Source organism: Crassostrea angulata, chromosome 10 (genome assembly GCF_025612915.1).
Source record: "Crassostrea angulata isolate pt1a10 chromosome 10, ASM2561291v2, whole genome shotgun sequence".
Classification (NCBI taxonomy): domain Eukaryota; kingdom Metazoa; phylum Mollusca; class Bivalvia; order Ostreida; family Ostreidae; genus Magallana; species Magallana angulata.
Window position 1 is genome coordinate 25,844,523 of NC_069120.1, and position 13,702 is coordinate 25,858,224.

Here is a 13,702-nt window from a genome sequence, read left to right on the forward strand (position 1 = left end):
TACTATGGAACGCCTGGACTGTCTTATCATGGCAAAAATAAATTTGTTATGTGCTTATATTATTATGTAGCGTGCTTTAATCGTTATGTGATGTCCTTGTATCATTATGTGGTGTGCTTTTATCATTATGTGGTGTACTCCTTCTATTATGTGATGTGCATTCATTATTATGGCGTGTGCATTTGGTATTATGTGATGTGCATTTGGCATTATGTGATGTGAATTTGACAGTATGTGATGTGCATTCATCCTTATGTGATGTGCAGTTTTCATTATGGCATGTGCATATATCATTATGGCATGTGCTTTTCTAAGTATGTGATGTGGTTCCGTCTTTACCGAATGTACTTTTAAAGATCATTATGCGATATGCTTTTTTCTTTACGCGATGTACTTTTTTATTCATTACGTCATGTACAAACATCCTTTTGTTATGTACAAACATCATTATGTGGTGTGCAAACTTCGTTATGATGATGTGATGACGTCACACTATCCGGGTCATTTGGAAAAATGGACGACATTAAACTAATTTTAAAAAACATTGATCTCCCAAATTTAGCAAATAACTTTGCGGAGGCAAATGTAAACAACGTTGATATTTGCAAAAGTTTAAGCGATGTAGATCTATCGAGGCTTGGAATCGCCACGATCGGCGATAGGATTCGTTTTAGGGAAGAGCTTAGACGCAGTAAGTATGCTCACGTGCTCGTGTCTAGAAGACGAATTAATTTGATTTAAAGTTATAATTAATTAATGAAGTTTGAAGCATACATATTAACCTATAGATTAATGTTTACCAATTGCTTGACCAAAAACCTTGCGGGTTTTCACACATTTTATTGTAGAAAATGTTTTGAGAAATAGAAAGTGGATTGAGTTGTTTCCCTTTGCTTGACAAACGAAAAGGTCAAAGGGGGGGGGGGGGGGCAATCTTTCCGATTATTTCCCTTCTTTGTGCTACCAAATATTTTGGCGTCCTTTGAAATTTCTTTAAATCTATTTTATTCCTCTAAATTATAAGTCTACATTTAGAAACCCATGCCCCACCCCACCCCCAAAGATGGACATAACTTTTGTAATATGGGTCTTGCCCTGCTACAGCTTGGGTTTTTCGGATGGAAGGTTGACTTGCACACGATGAGGAAGAAAAAATTCATACATGACTGTGCCCTGGTTTATTTCAATAACTATTTAATTAAAATTAAGCTGTTTTACAGGCATATAGCATTGTTTTGGAAAGGGGGGGGGGGGGGCAGACTCATCCAAAAAATCTTGACAAGCAAAGTATACCTTAACTTTAATTTCACTGTTTATTTCCTTATTTTCAATTCAATTTTTTACATGGTCCCATAAAAAGGGGGGGGGGGGCAACTCTATATTAATTCATTTTTTTGTATGTAAATTTCAGAAAAACCAAAGTGGCACCCCCCCTCCCGATGCTACGTACCTGGTTTTTACAATACTCACAGACTTGAAATTAATATATTCTTTTAACCAAACTGAAGAATGACTTGGCAAAAAACGATCACACCGGAAATCAACCTTTCTATCAAATTGAAAGTATAAATGGCATTGGATTAAAAATCATTTAAATTCGCGATAATTGACACTAAACAACAACAAAGAAGTTTAATTTCATTTACACAACTATGGCAGACTGCATGTCACAGTAGTATGTACAATTTAGATAATTTTATTTTAATACAGACCTATTCAATTTACCTGTATTTTGAGATGGCCCATAAAAAGAACCAGATGATAGATTTTCTTAAAATTTCACAAATTTAGAAGAGTGGGTATATTTTACTTTTGGTTAAAAATAAAGGGTTTTGCTCTTGTAGTTTTTACAAACATAGGTTTAAATATATTGTTTCAACTGTGTTTAATCTTAATAAAACTATTATAGTACGTGTGATTTAAAGTTTTAAACAATAAATATAAGCATTACCGGTACATATTGATTGTTCTGTATACAAAGCGATTTTAAATTGATCATTGAGATACATGTATGTCATTTATGTGAAAAATTCAACATGTTACCACTCATGCATCTGATCTGCATGGGGTTAAGGTCACTTCATCATCAATGGGACGGCGGGGGGTTGGGGTTCCAATCCCTACATGTGGTTAATATACACATGTAATAAAAAGTATCTCAATTGTTTTGTACAACAATGTTTCACTTTTTACAGTATCACTTCCATCTCAGAACAATCAGCATAACCAGCATGAAATACGAGCTTTATTCAGACCAGTGAGGGGTACATCTACATCAGGAAGAATTAAAAAGCAGAAGAAAAGAAGAACATGGACCTGTGAATTTATTTGTCTGAGTGAAACAGATGCGATGAAAGTCCCAACAAGAGAGGAAAAACTTGCACTAGTTAAAGCGGTACTTGGCTCCAAAAAGATCCAATTTAATGCAGATGATACAGAGGAGCTATTTCAGCAGAAATTGATTGGTGAGGATGGGTTCAGTAAGCTGAGTGACTGTGGTGGGTTTGAAATAATGAGATGTATAAGTAATTGTAGAAACCTAGAAGTTATTTCTTGTAGAAGAACCCCAGAAGTTATGAAGTCCATTGTGGGATGTCAAAGTAAACTTTACATCAGACCCATACAACGTGCATTGTCTCTTGAGGCCGACAATTCTTTGTTAACAGAAGCTTCTGCTACCATTACAGAAAAATGTTGTCACTGTGAACAAATAATACCAATAGATGAACTCAGAGACCATGTTTACACTTGTGTGCGAGAAAAGGAATTCTGTTCAGATCAGATTATGAATATTGTGATAGAGTGCTCCTCGCCCCATGAATCTCAATATTATTCAGATGATCTCCCTGATCCTGAATTTGACATTTATAATGCTGCCCTTACAGCTACAAATAATACTGATCAATTAACTAATTCTGCAATCCCAGTACCTAGATCCAATGAGACAGTACCAGTTTTAGAGCCACCAGTTATTCCATCCAGTTCAATTGCATCAACAGCAGAAAACTCAGCGGAAACGTCGAGAACGGAAGCTAGGACAGAATCATACATACAGGAACCTAATGCAGACTTGGTGGGATCAACAGGAAATTCGGATTCATGGAAATATGAAACTATTTCAAATATAATTAAATTTTGCTCAGAAAAAAAGATTGAGGATCCTATTGAAATTTTGAAAATTGCGCAAGATAAAATTATTAAAGGCAGAAAACTGGAACTAGAATCTGAAAGTGGAACAATAGAAGGAGCGACCAATTTTATTTTGGTGGACAGAGAGAACCTGTTAGAGACAGCATTTGTTGAAATAAAAGAGATTGTTGATCTCAGAAATACATTGGAAGTCCAATTTTATGAAGAAGTAAGATAATTATTATTTTGTTACTGGGGATTTTAATGACTCTTCTATCTCTATTTAATATTTCACAATAATGTTACCTATGCTTATTTGAATGTTTTCAAATCCCCTTTACACTGTGCATGATTTTAATAAATGTCTAGATGCAATTTTACAAATAGATGTACTTATAGCTTACAAAACTTATGGTCCCAACTGTAAAATATTAATATACTTCATAGAAAATAGAAATCCTTCATATGATATGTAAAATTAACATTATTCTAGAATTTAGGTACATTCGTACCGTTTTACCAGTTTTACAGTAGTGTACAATTAAGCATAGATGTATAAAAAAAACCACATGCATATATATCTTGTTTACAGAATGCTGTTGACCTTGGTGGGCCTCGCAGAGAATTTTTTACATTGGTATTGAGGCAGATACAAGAACATTACTTTGATCCTGTTCGGGAATACTCAGACAATTATGAAATAGTTGGAAAGATATTGGGTAAGAGATTACATGTGTTGACTAAAGTGAGGGGTATGTATGATAGCAGACAAAAATTTCTGAATTTGTGCATAGAAAAAGCATATACTGAATTATTTTTGCCCCATGTTTATTTTTGTCCTTCTTTACATATACTTGCATTCAGTTTCGCCCGTTTTGAATTCACCTAAGAACAGTTAACATTGTTATTTGAAGGAGATACATGTATATAAAATAAAGTTGAGACATTTGAATTGCCCATGCAGTCTTAATTTTACTTTTTACATGGGCGAAAGAGGCAAAAGTACTAAACAGGGGCAAATTTTTTCCCTATATCATATGAAGTATACATGTATATATATATTTTTTTATATATATTTAACAATAGTGAATTGTTTTGAACTTGTAATCAGCTTGACAGCCGATTGGAAATGTGAAAAGATGTATGTTTGCATTTTTTCAAGCTTTAAGTATGCTCCAAAGTGGACCTTTGCCAAGAGTGCTATCAGCCAGTTTAGTTGAGGAGGTGTTTAACAATTCTTCACCAAGGGCATTTGTGCATGATTTACGAAGAGGACTGGATGCATTATGTTTATATGAGGTAACATTGATTGACAATCAAAACCACTCGTCCCTAATGATATAATCTCATTGTGTTTACCAGTAAGGCCTAAGAAAAAAATTGTTTGTTTCCGCTTTCCCGACCGACCCTAGCTTTTACCCCCGGACTCAAAACTTTTTTGAAGGATTTTTGATGGAAAATCGTTTATTTTCGTTTTTATCCGATTTGGAAAAAAATTGCTCAAAATTTTGGTCACAAAAACGCTTGAAGCAGTTACTCTTCTCAAATCAGTGTAACTCAAACATTTTGTTTCAAAATGGCTGTATGTTTCCATATGTGTTGTAGATTTTAATAATGCTCTCATCGTCGGCAAATATCATTTTTGTGTTTTCTTAAGACCAGCTTAATAGTCAAAAATGATATTAAAAGTATTTCTCATTTTATACCATTCAGCAGTGTCAGTGTATCTAACCGGCATTTATGGATACTCTAATATTAAAGGAAAAAAAAAATTGAAAAAATAAAAAAAAATTCCGACTGACCGACCCTACTTTTTTTCAGCATGAAAGAGGAAACAAACTATTTTTTTTTGTTAGGCCTAACTGTAATTTTGGCAGTTATAAATGAATAACGAAAGAGCTGTGCTTAATGAGGAAACGATACTAGATGTATTAATTTTAGTGAAAGATGATAATAATTTATTGTTTGTTAGGATTTCATCAACATATGATTTTATGGACCTTTATTCCAAAATATAGCCAAATGTCTCCTGGTCCACACACACACACACACACACACATTATCTTTTTGCCTATAAACTTAGAAAGAAAATAAAATTCCATATATTTATACCCCCGCTCCATAGGAGAAGGGGGTATACTGTTTTACCCTTGTGTGTCTGTCTGTCCTTCTGTCTGTCCGTCCATAACAAAACTTTCTGTCGCATTTATCTCAGCAACTATTTATCGCAGATCTATGCCAACTTTCTGTAAAATGTCGACTTTGCTTATTTTGCATATTCACATCGGAGCGGGGTATCACTAGTGAGCATTGGCTCACAGATATCTTGTTTAAATTAAAATGTGAATACTGTTTAATACCTGGTACTTTTTTACATCTTTTTAAAGAGCTCTTCTTCTAAAGGACAATATTTTTCACTCGAAAATGGCCACAGCTCAAGATCTCATAAAAGTTAAAATTATATATACATGTATTAGTAACTAGTGTTTTTTAAGGGTCCTCCACACCCTTGGGAAAAGTTCTGCACAGATTGACTGAACTCCTAAATTACTTAAAAATATAGATTTCTAGCATGTGTTTGACTCAAAAATGACAGAAAGCCATTTTAATTTTGGGAGAAAAACCAACTTTAAAAATTTATCACTAAATTTCAGTAAATTCATGGAAAAATTTTCCTACAGTATTCAAACACAAAACATGCAGTAGTTTGCAGCTGCAACCATTGTGCTATAGAGATGGATAACAAAATTGGCAATTATATAACACAGTTTCACAAAGGGTCAAATTCGCATTTTGTGGTGTCCTGTCATAAAAAGTAGAAGCCACGGGTAGCGAGGATTCTTAAAGCTGAACACCGCTTGTAAAACTTAAAGCTGAACACCGCTCGTAAAAAGGCACTGTTTGCCATATTTTTCCATCATCACCGCTTCCCTACAACCCCTATATGAGCTGCACACCTCTAAACAGTTTTTAGAAATTTCACTGTAGAAGTCTCACCTGTGCTGTGTTAATCGGTCGTGGTGAAATTTTACACACTTTTTTAAAGCCAAGAGAATACCAGCATCAAATAAACAGGTCAATGCATTATTGCAAACAGAATACGCATATAAAATGAGAAGAAATTGCATAAAACCCAAAGACCATGAAATGAATACTACACGTCGGCCACAAGTTTCAGGTTTGCAATCGGCTATAACAAAATTGAAGAGTTTATATACCTGTGTGAAAGTGCCTGTTCATGAGCAGTGTTCAGCATTAAGAAGTATTTGCTATTTTGAATGGTCAGTTTGTCATTACACTTCCACTTGTTTTTAACAGCTGGCTTGTCATCTTCCAACATTTATCCATCTTTTTACACCTCGGGATCGACAGAAAATTACATTAAAGCTGCTTACAAGCACAATTAAACCACAGTTTTCTCCAGAAGGAAGTAATAGAAGACAAAAAGAAAGCAAAATTTATGCAAAATATGTGAAATATTTGAGAGAGGCTGCAAGTAAGTACAAATACAAGATATTTGATGTACCGTAGGAGTACATGTATTACTGGTACATGTATATTGTATAGGGGGAAATATTTGCCCTTGTTTGATTTACTACCGGTGTTTGCACTCATTTACAGTGAACTACATGGAAGCGTTTAATAGGTGTTAACTCCAGAACTTCTAACTTTTCTTATTTACCCATTAAACACATTCTCTCTCTCTCTCTCTCTCCTTCTCTCTCTCTCAACTCTGCCTTCTACGATCCGATTGGACAAGGGTCAGTCAAAACATTATGTTGAAACTTTTTTGGAGTTACCGCCTATTAAGCCTTTCTACGTAGTTCGCTATACAGTCAGAATGTTAAAAACAAGCAACTGTTTGCAGTTAATATACATGTATTAGTAAAACCATGAATATAACATATATATACATGTCGCTCTCGAGCGCTAGCAACTTTTACTGGAATACGCATGCTCGACTTCAAGGTAGGGCATTGTGGGAATACTACTGTAGATAAACTGTACCATGTCAATTTCGTTTTTATCATCTACATATGTTCTGAAATTTTGTATTTTGATGTAAATGCCAAAAAGTAACAGTATCTTAGGTCTTATAATACATTAAACAATTTAAAAAAAAAACCAGCTTTTTTTAACAACCTTCAATCTTGGAAAACAACATCGGATATTTTTTCCGAGCTTGTCTGAAAGGCCTGAGAATATACGATTGCTCCAAAACAGTACCAGTGGTTCTACTGATCCCGTATTTTTTTTTATCAGAAAATTGGAAGTATTTTCAGTAAATACAGAATGATTAAAGCACAGTTAATGAGTTATCCCATTGCCGATGTCAAACCCACTCTAAATTCACCACCCCACCCAAAACACAACTACAGTGCATTCCTACTAATATTTAATCGATTCAAAAAATTAAACCAATGGTTTAGAAGTCTTCTTTTGTGTTTTGTTATGGCTACAGCACTAGCTTACCAATCTTTTTAAAAGACAAGCTTGTGATCTCTTTAATGTTGAACTTCAACTGCCTTTAAGGTAAGTTATTAGGTCCCAGGTCTGTAGGCACCCTACAGTGATCACTTCGCCCTTCCATCCATCAGAGATCTCTTGTTGGGAGCATATCATCTCTCCCCTTGGCCAAATCTTACTTATACTTCATCCACAGAAAGCCTTTGGGTAGAGGATGTGCAATATCCTTAAACCATGTTTCTAGGTCTAAGGTTAAGGTCATGGCAGAATTATATGCAAAAAAGCTGAAACTTGTATGGAAGCATCATCATGTACCCAAGTGTAGATTCAAGTTTGTTCAAATTGTGACCCCCAGGGGTAGGGTGGGGCCACAATGGGGGTTTGTATTTTACATAGGGATTTATAGAAAAAAATCAAAATTCTCTTCAAGTCTTATCATCCTTTTCTCTATTACATTATGTATTTGAGTGGGACCATTTGAGATGTTCACTATTTCAATAATATCTACTTTGTTTTGCTCTACTGAGCTGTAGCCTTAAAGCAGCTTTTCTCATCTAAAGTTGTCTTGCGTCTGTAGTCATTAGCACTGTATGGTGTTATCTTTATCATACTAGTTATTGTTGTATGGTGCAGTTATTTACAGTTATTTAACTGCTTTCCAGAAGGAAATAAATTTCATTTTATTAGAATTTTGTAAATAACAAAACCCATGTTCTTGTTTTTTAGGTGGTAGACGTGGGGATGTTACTCTTGCAAAAATTCTTCGGTTTTGCACTGGATCAGAAGAGGAACCACCACTTGGTTACCAGATTCAGCCAACAATGGAATTTGTCGAAAGACAATCATTCCTGCCAACAGGAAATACATGCATCAACAAAATGCAATTAACCATACCTGTAAATGAGGAGCCAACAGAAGATGCACTGTTCAACTTTTTTGACTTTGCGTTTTGCAATTCGTACTTTGGTTTACAATGATTAAGTGAGCTTTTCAGACCACGCAATGTTGTCCGCCTGTCCATGGCAACTTTTTATACACACTCTCTGTAGGAGAGGGGGTATACTGTTTTACCCTTGTGTGTCTGTCTGTCTGTTTGTCCTTCAGTCTGTCTATAACAGAAATTTCGGTTGCATTTTTCTCAGCAACTATTCATTGCAGGGGCTTGAAATTTTAACGCACTATTTGTTTAGGCATGCCATATGTTGGGATCTAGTTTTGTACCAATCTTACATCAACTTCCTGTTAAATGACAACATTTTTTATTTTAAGCCAAAATTTTCAAACAAATTTTCCTCAAAGATTACACAGCAACTTTTCATTGCAGATGCTTAACCTTAACACAGGCTTTGATAAGGCATGTTATATGATGGAATTCATTTTTGTACCAATTGGACATCAATTTCCTGTTAAATGATGACTTTGTGTATACGTTTAGCCCACCGGTAAATTTTATTTTTGTCAAAGATTTCTCAGCAACTTCCGGTATTCATCGCAGATGCGTGAAATATTAAGACATTCAAGTTTGTTTAGGCATGCCATATGGAGTGAATTAGTTTTTTATCATAAGTCAACTTTCTGTTAAATGTTGACTTTTCTTTTCTTGCATATACACATCAGATCGGGGGTATTACTAGTGAGCATTGGTTCACGGATATCTTGTTCATTTTCAAAGATTACTTGTTTTATAGCCTTCCACATAAAAAATGAAACTGAATATTATAAAAGCTTGATTATTAAAGGCATGCAGGTCTCTTTAAAATTACCAAAATTTTGCAATTTTGATCCCTGCCGCTAAGGTATAGATAAGTTGAGATTCCTCAGATTCTTGAACCCCACCCCAAGCCCATTTTTACAGTTTTAATTTTAATAAAAACATTAATATTTGTATGAACTGTGTCATGTTAAAGTTTGTCCTTGGACTGTGTCATGTTAAAATTGGTTCTTAGACTTCTTGTTTTGAATAGAAACTTAAATATTTGTATGAACTCTGTCATGATAAAGTTGGTCCTCGGACTTTTTGTTTCAAATAGAAACTTTACTATTTGTATGAACTCTTGTCATGTTAAGTTGGTCCTTGGACTGTGTAATGTTAAGTTTGTCCTTGGACTTCTTGTTTTGAATAGATACTTTAATATCTGTTTTGAACTCTGTCATGATAAAGTTGGTCCTCTGACTTTTTGTTTCAAATAGAAACTTTAATATTTGTATGAACTCTTGTCATGTTAAGTTGGTCCTTGGACTGTGTCATGTTAAGTATGTCATTGGACTGTGTCATGTTAAGTTGGTCCTTGGACTGTGTCATGTTAAAGTTGGTTCTTGGAATTCTTGTTTTGAATAGATATACTTTAAGATTTGTATGAACTGTCTCATAAGTTTGCTCATGAACTTCTTGTTTTGAATAGAAACTTTATCAGGATTTCTAAACATTGACTTAAATGAAAGTTTGTGTGGTAAATGTATATTTTGTTAAAGGAATATCAGCAAAAAGTTGAATATCTTAAAGTTTTGTACTGATGACATGTTTGTCAAATTGTTTCCTGTACATTTCTGATTTTTAGCTCACCAAGACGAAGTGTGGGGGGGGGGGGGGGGGGGAGCTTATGCTACACACCTGACTACGTTGTTTAATGTTTTTGGTGCAGCTCCTATATCTAAGTCATTACTTGTCCTACCTTCACCAAACTTGCATGGATGGTACATCTTAACCTACTTAAATACTTTATAGACTTAAAATATCATATTAGAATATGTCAGGCTTCACAGGATTTGATCACGTGACCAACCAACTTCGTATCCGGTGAACATTTTAAATTGCTGTTTATTTCTCTCTCTTATATATATATATATATATATATATATATATATATATATATATATATATATATATATATATATATATATATATATATGTGTGCACACACAATGGTATTTAATCATATTATGAATATTTTATCATATAACATAACTTTTTGGTATAATATGATTCAGTTTTGTATTTTATCATTATGAAATTGTATAATATGATCTGTTATTATATGATTGTATCAGATTGTTTGATATTTTACAAGTATATAATATAATGCAATGTATTTTAAATTCTATCGTTTGATACCAAACAATAAAAATCATCTGATACAATATACGTGATACAGAAGAGTATCTCATAATAAAATATCATATTGTACGATGACATTATACATTTTCGTATGATATAATAAAGGCGATCTCATAAAGGTGACCCTTCATCTCGGTGAGCTATGTAAAGTTTGATTACCTATGTTTATTTTTTCAAACCAAGAAGGAATGACATTTTTTTCTATCAAAAAGCAGTATAATAAAAACAAATCTCAAATCTTTGTTCATCTTACTAATTTTATTGACCATCATGAAGAGTCATTGTAGTAGAGTCATGAATGGTAACTAAATAGCCCTTTTTAGTCATGATAAAAATCTGGTCATTCTTAGTCAATGGGCCAAGCAGATTAGGAAAAAAGATACACTAGTCTTGCAGACAATGGCAAGTGAATTTACATTGTATATCATATTGTTAAGCTGTTGTTTCTTTCGACAATTTCCACAGCCTTTTGGAAAATATCAATTCCATAGTTAGCAGAATGCCAATTAAATGGACAATGTTGTTGCAATTCTTGTAGAGTGTCATTTGTTACTGCATATGAAGGCGGATCAAACACAGGCCTGGGATTAACATTGTGAAGATATTGAACATCAGTATTATCTTCAATACCATACTGTTCCCAATCTAAATCTAAAACATCAATTGGATTATTGATAATGCCGGCTGCAAACAAATGCAATGGCGAGGTCTTAACAGTGCGTAATCTATGATTAGCCCATGCTTCTTTCCATATTTGAAGCTTTTCGTCTATCTTTTTCAGATACACATAATGTAAACAAAACATATGTATGTCATTCAAAATATCAAGCAGTTGTACGTCTTCCATATAGTAAAAAAGTTCATAGTAGTAGCAGAGAACTCCTTCATACACATCCCTCCACAGCCTCTCAATTCTTTGGTTGTGGACACTTTTTCCAGTTATCATGCTTCCTCTGTTTGGTCCTCGAGTTCTGACCATATATTCAGCGACAGCTTTGTTCTCAAGTCCTTTATCAGAGCGAACTCTTAAAGGCAAGCCATAGCTTCGAATAGCACTTTGGAAACAACTGAAAATTGTTTCAGACTTATTGTTGTCTGTACAGTTAAGGAATGTGACAAACCTACTGAAGCCATCGATACCACCAACGATTATGAAATTCCATCTGATCAATTTGTGGTTTGTATCTATATGCCAAAGATGATTGACACCTTCGACATTGTAAACTCTTCTTTGTAATCTTCCTTTTATCCTGCTTTTTATGTTATCCCCATTTGTTCTATGTAAGCTCTCTCGCAGTCTTGCTCTTGTTACCTGTTTTAAAAACATCCAATTGTTTAACATGATATGAAACAGAATTCGAAGATTAAAAGAACTGGTATGTACAGCTGTTCCAGATCATGTCGTACAATTATTCAAGGAATAAGGAATCATTCTTTGAGTATTATGAGGTGATAATTTCGGTCGGGGCGTGGTCAAATCCAATAAAGCCCAGGGCTTTATGATGGATTTGACTACGCTCCGACCGAAATTATCACCTCATAATATTCAAAGAATGATTCCGTATTACTTATATTTATATTATTTCCAATTTGTACACTTTAAAACAACATTATTTTAAAACCACTATTTTTTATGTAGCACATGCTATGTATTACAATACCGTTTTTCGATTATGCTATAAGACACGCCCATTTGTGTCACTCATGTTTTGTGAAGTTATTGGGTTTTGGGGTTCAAAATTGATTCGTAATGTTATCACAGACAAAGACAGTTGAAAATGTAAACATTAATATATATATAAGTGGATTTTGTTTAATACAAAAGCTTTCTTTGTTGATTCATTCGGGCTTTGAAGGTAGCGAAATCATGTTAAAATGTCATTGGTTCGTGTAAGGAAACATTTGCAAAATGTAAATATAAAATAGTGAACTTTTTTTTTCAGTGTTAGATTCATATCAAAAAGCATATTTGCAAATTTAAATATTGAAAAAAGAGGAATTTCTCTCACCTGGACACCTTTTTGCCGAAGAATTTCTCTGACCATTGTTTCTCCACATTTCGGGAACTCTGTAGCAATTTCAGAAACTATTTGATCCAGCTCATGATCTAATATATCGTTATATTTTGATACAGAAAGATTGCATCGTCTCATCCTTCTGTATATTGTGCTCTCTGACACATTTAACATTTGAGAAATTTCAATGATTTTGAACTTAGATTCCAGCAAAAAGTCCAACACATCTTCTGGTATCAAGTACCCAGAATTTCTTTGTATCAAAAGATTGCTTCCATGGTGAATACAAGCCACTCTCAATTTCATCATGGCTGATCTATCAGCAACTCCTAAAATTTGCATTTCAACTTTTGAGAGTTTTGATACAATATCAGGTGTTACCTTTTCTTCTTTAAACTTTCTTGTTAAAGAGCCCAATCCGAGTTTTTCTAGAATAGTTTCCATGTCTAATTTCCAAAGACTACTAATCTTTATTTTCAAATAATGCAAAACGTACATCATATACGCAAAAATAGATGCACTATATGTAATAATCAAAGCACAGCAAATAATGCCAAATGTACACCCCACAATGACGAAAGTGCACCACAAAATGACATACATGTAAGCACACCACATGATGATATAGTCACACCAAAATATGACATTAGCACACCACATAAAGGAATAAGCACACTACATAATGATATAAATACACTACATTACGATAAAAGCACAACACGTAATAATATATGCACACTGCATAATAATAAAAGCACACTGCATAATGATTAAAGCACAACGCATAATGATATAAGCACACTACATAATGATAGAAGCACACTACATAACGATAAAAACACACCACATAATAATATAAGCACACCGTATAATGATTTAAGCACATCACGTAATGATAAAAGCACACCACATAACGATGTAAGCAGATAACGAATTTATTTTTGCCATAATAAGACAGTCCAGGCGTTCCATAGTA

General features: G+C 33.9%; 2 protein-coding genes across 4 annotated transcripts; one reads left to right on the forward strand and one right to left on the reverse strand.

Annotated features, from left to right (window-relative positions):
• LOC128166631 (uncharacterized) lies at positions 1-10,421 on the forward strand. Of its 3 annotated transcripts, none has more exons than XM_052831920.1 (6): positions 1-691; positions 2,196-3,358; positions 3,722-3,881; positions 4,292-4,428; positions 6,448-6,625; positions 8,323-10,421. In XM_052831920.1, exons 1-6 carry the CDS (start codon positions 514-516, stop codon positions 8,571-8,573), a joined length of 2,067 nt encoding a protein of 688 aa, XP_052687880.1. In that variant the 5' UTR covers positions 1-513; the 3' UTR covers positions 8,574-10,421. The 3 variants fall into 3 exon arrangements, with proteins under 3 accessions (XP_052687880.1, XP_052687881.1, XP_052687882.1); XM_052831921.1 differs by having other exon boundaries at positions 3,722-3,848; XM_052831922.1 differs by lacking the exon at positions 1-691 and adding an exon at positions 1,255-1,675.
• A 93-nt stretch (positions 10,422-10,514) lies between these two features.
• Positions 10,515-13,121, reverse strand: LOC128166632 (uncharacterized). The gene is made up of 2 exons (XM_052831923.1): positions 12,721-13,121; positions 10,515-12,023 (listed from the first exon to the last, which is right to left on the reverse strand). Exons 1-2 carry the CDS (start codon positions 13,066-13,068, stop codon positions 11,136-11,138), a joined length of 1,236 nt encoding a protein of 411 aa, XP_052687883.1. The 5' UTR covers positions 13,069-13,121; the 3' UTR covers positions 10,515-11,135.
• Between the last annotated feature and the right edge of the window lie 581 nt (positions 13,122-13,702).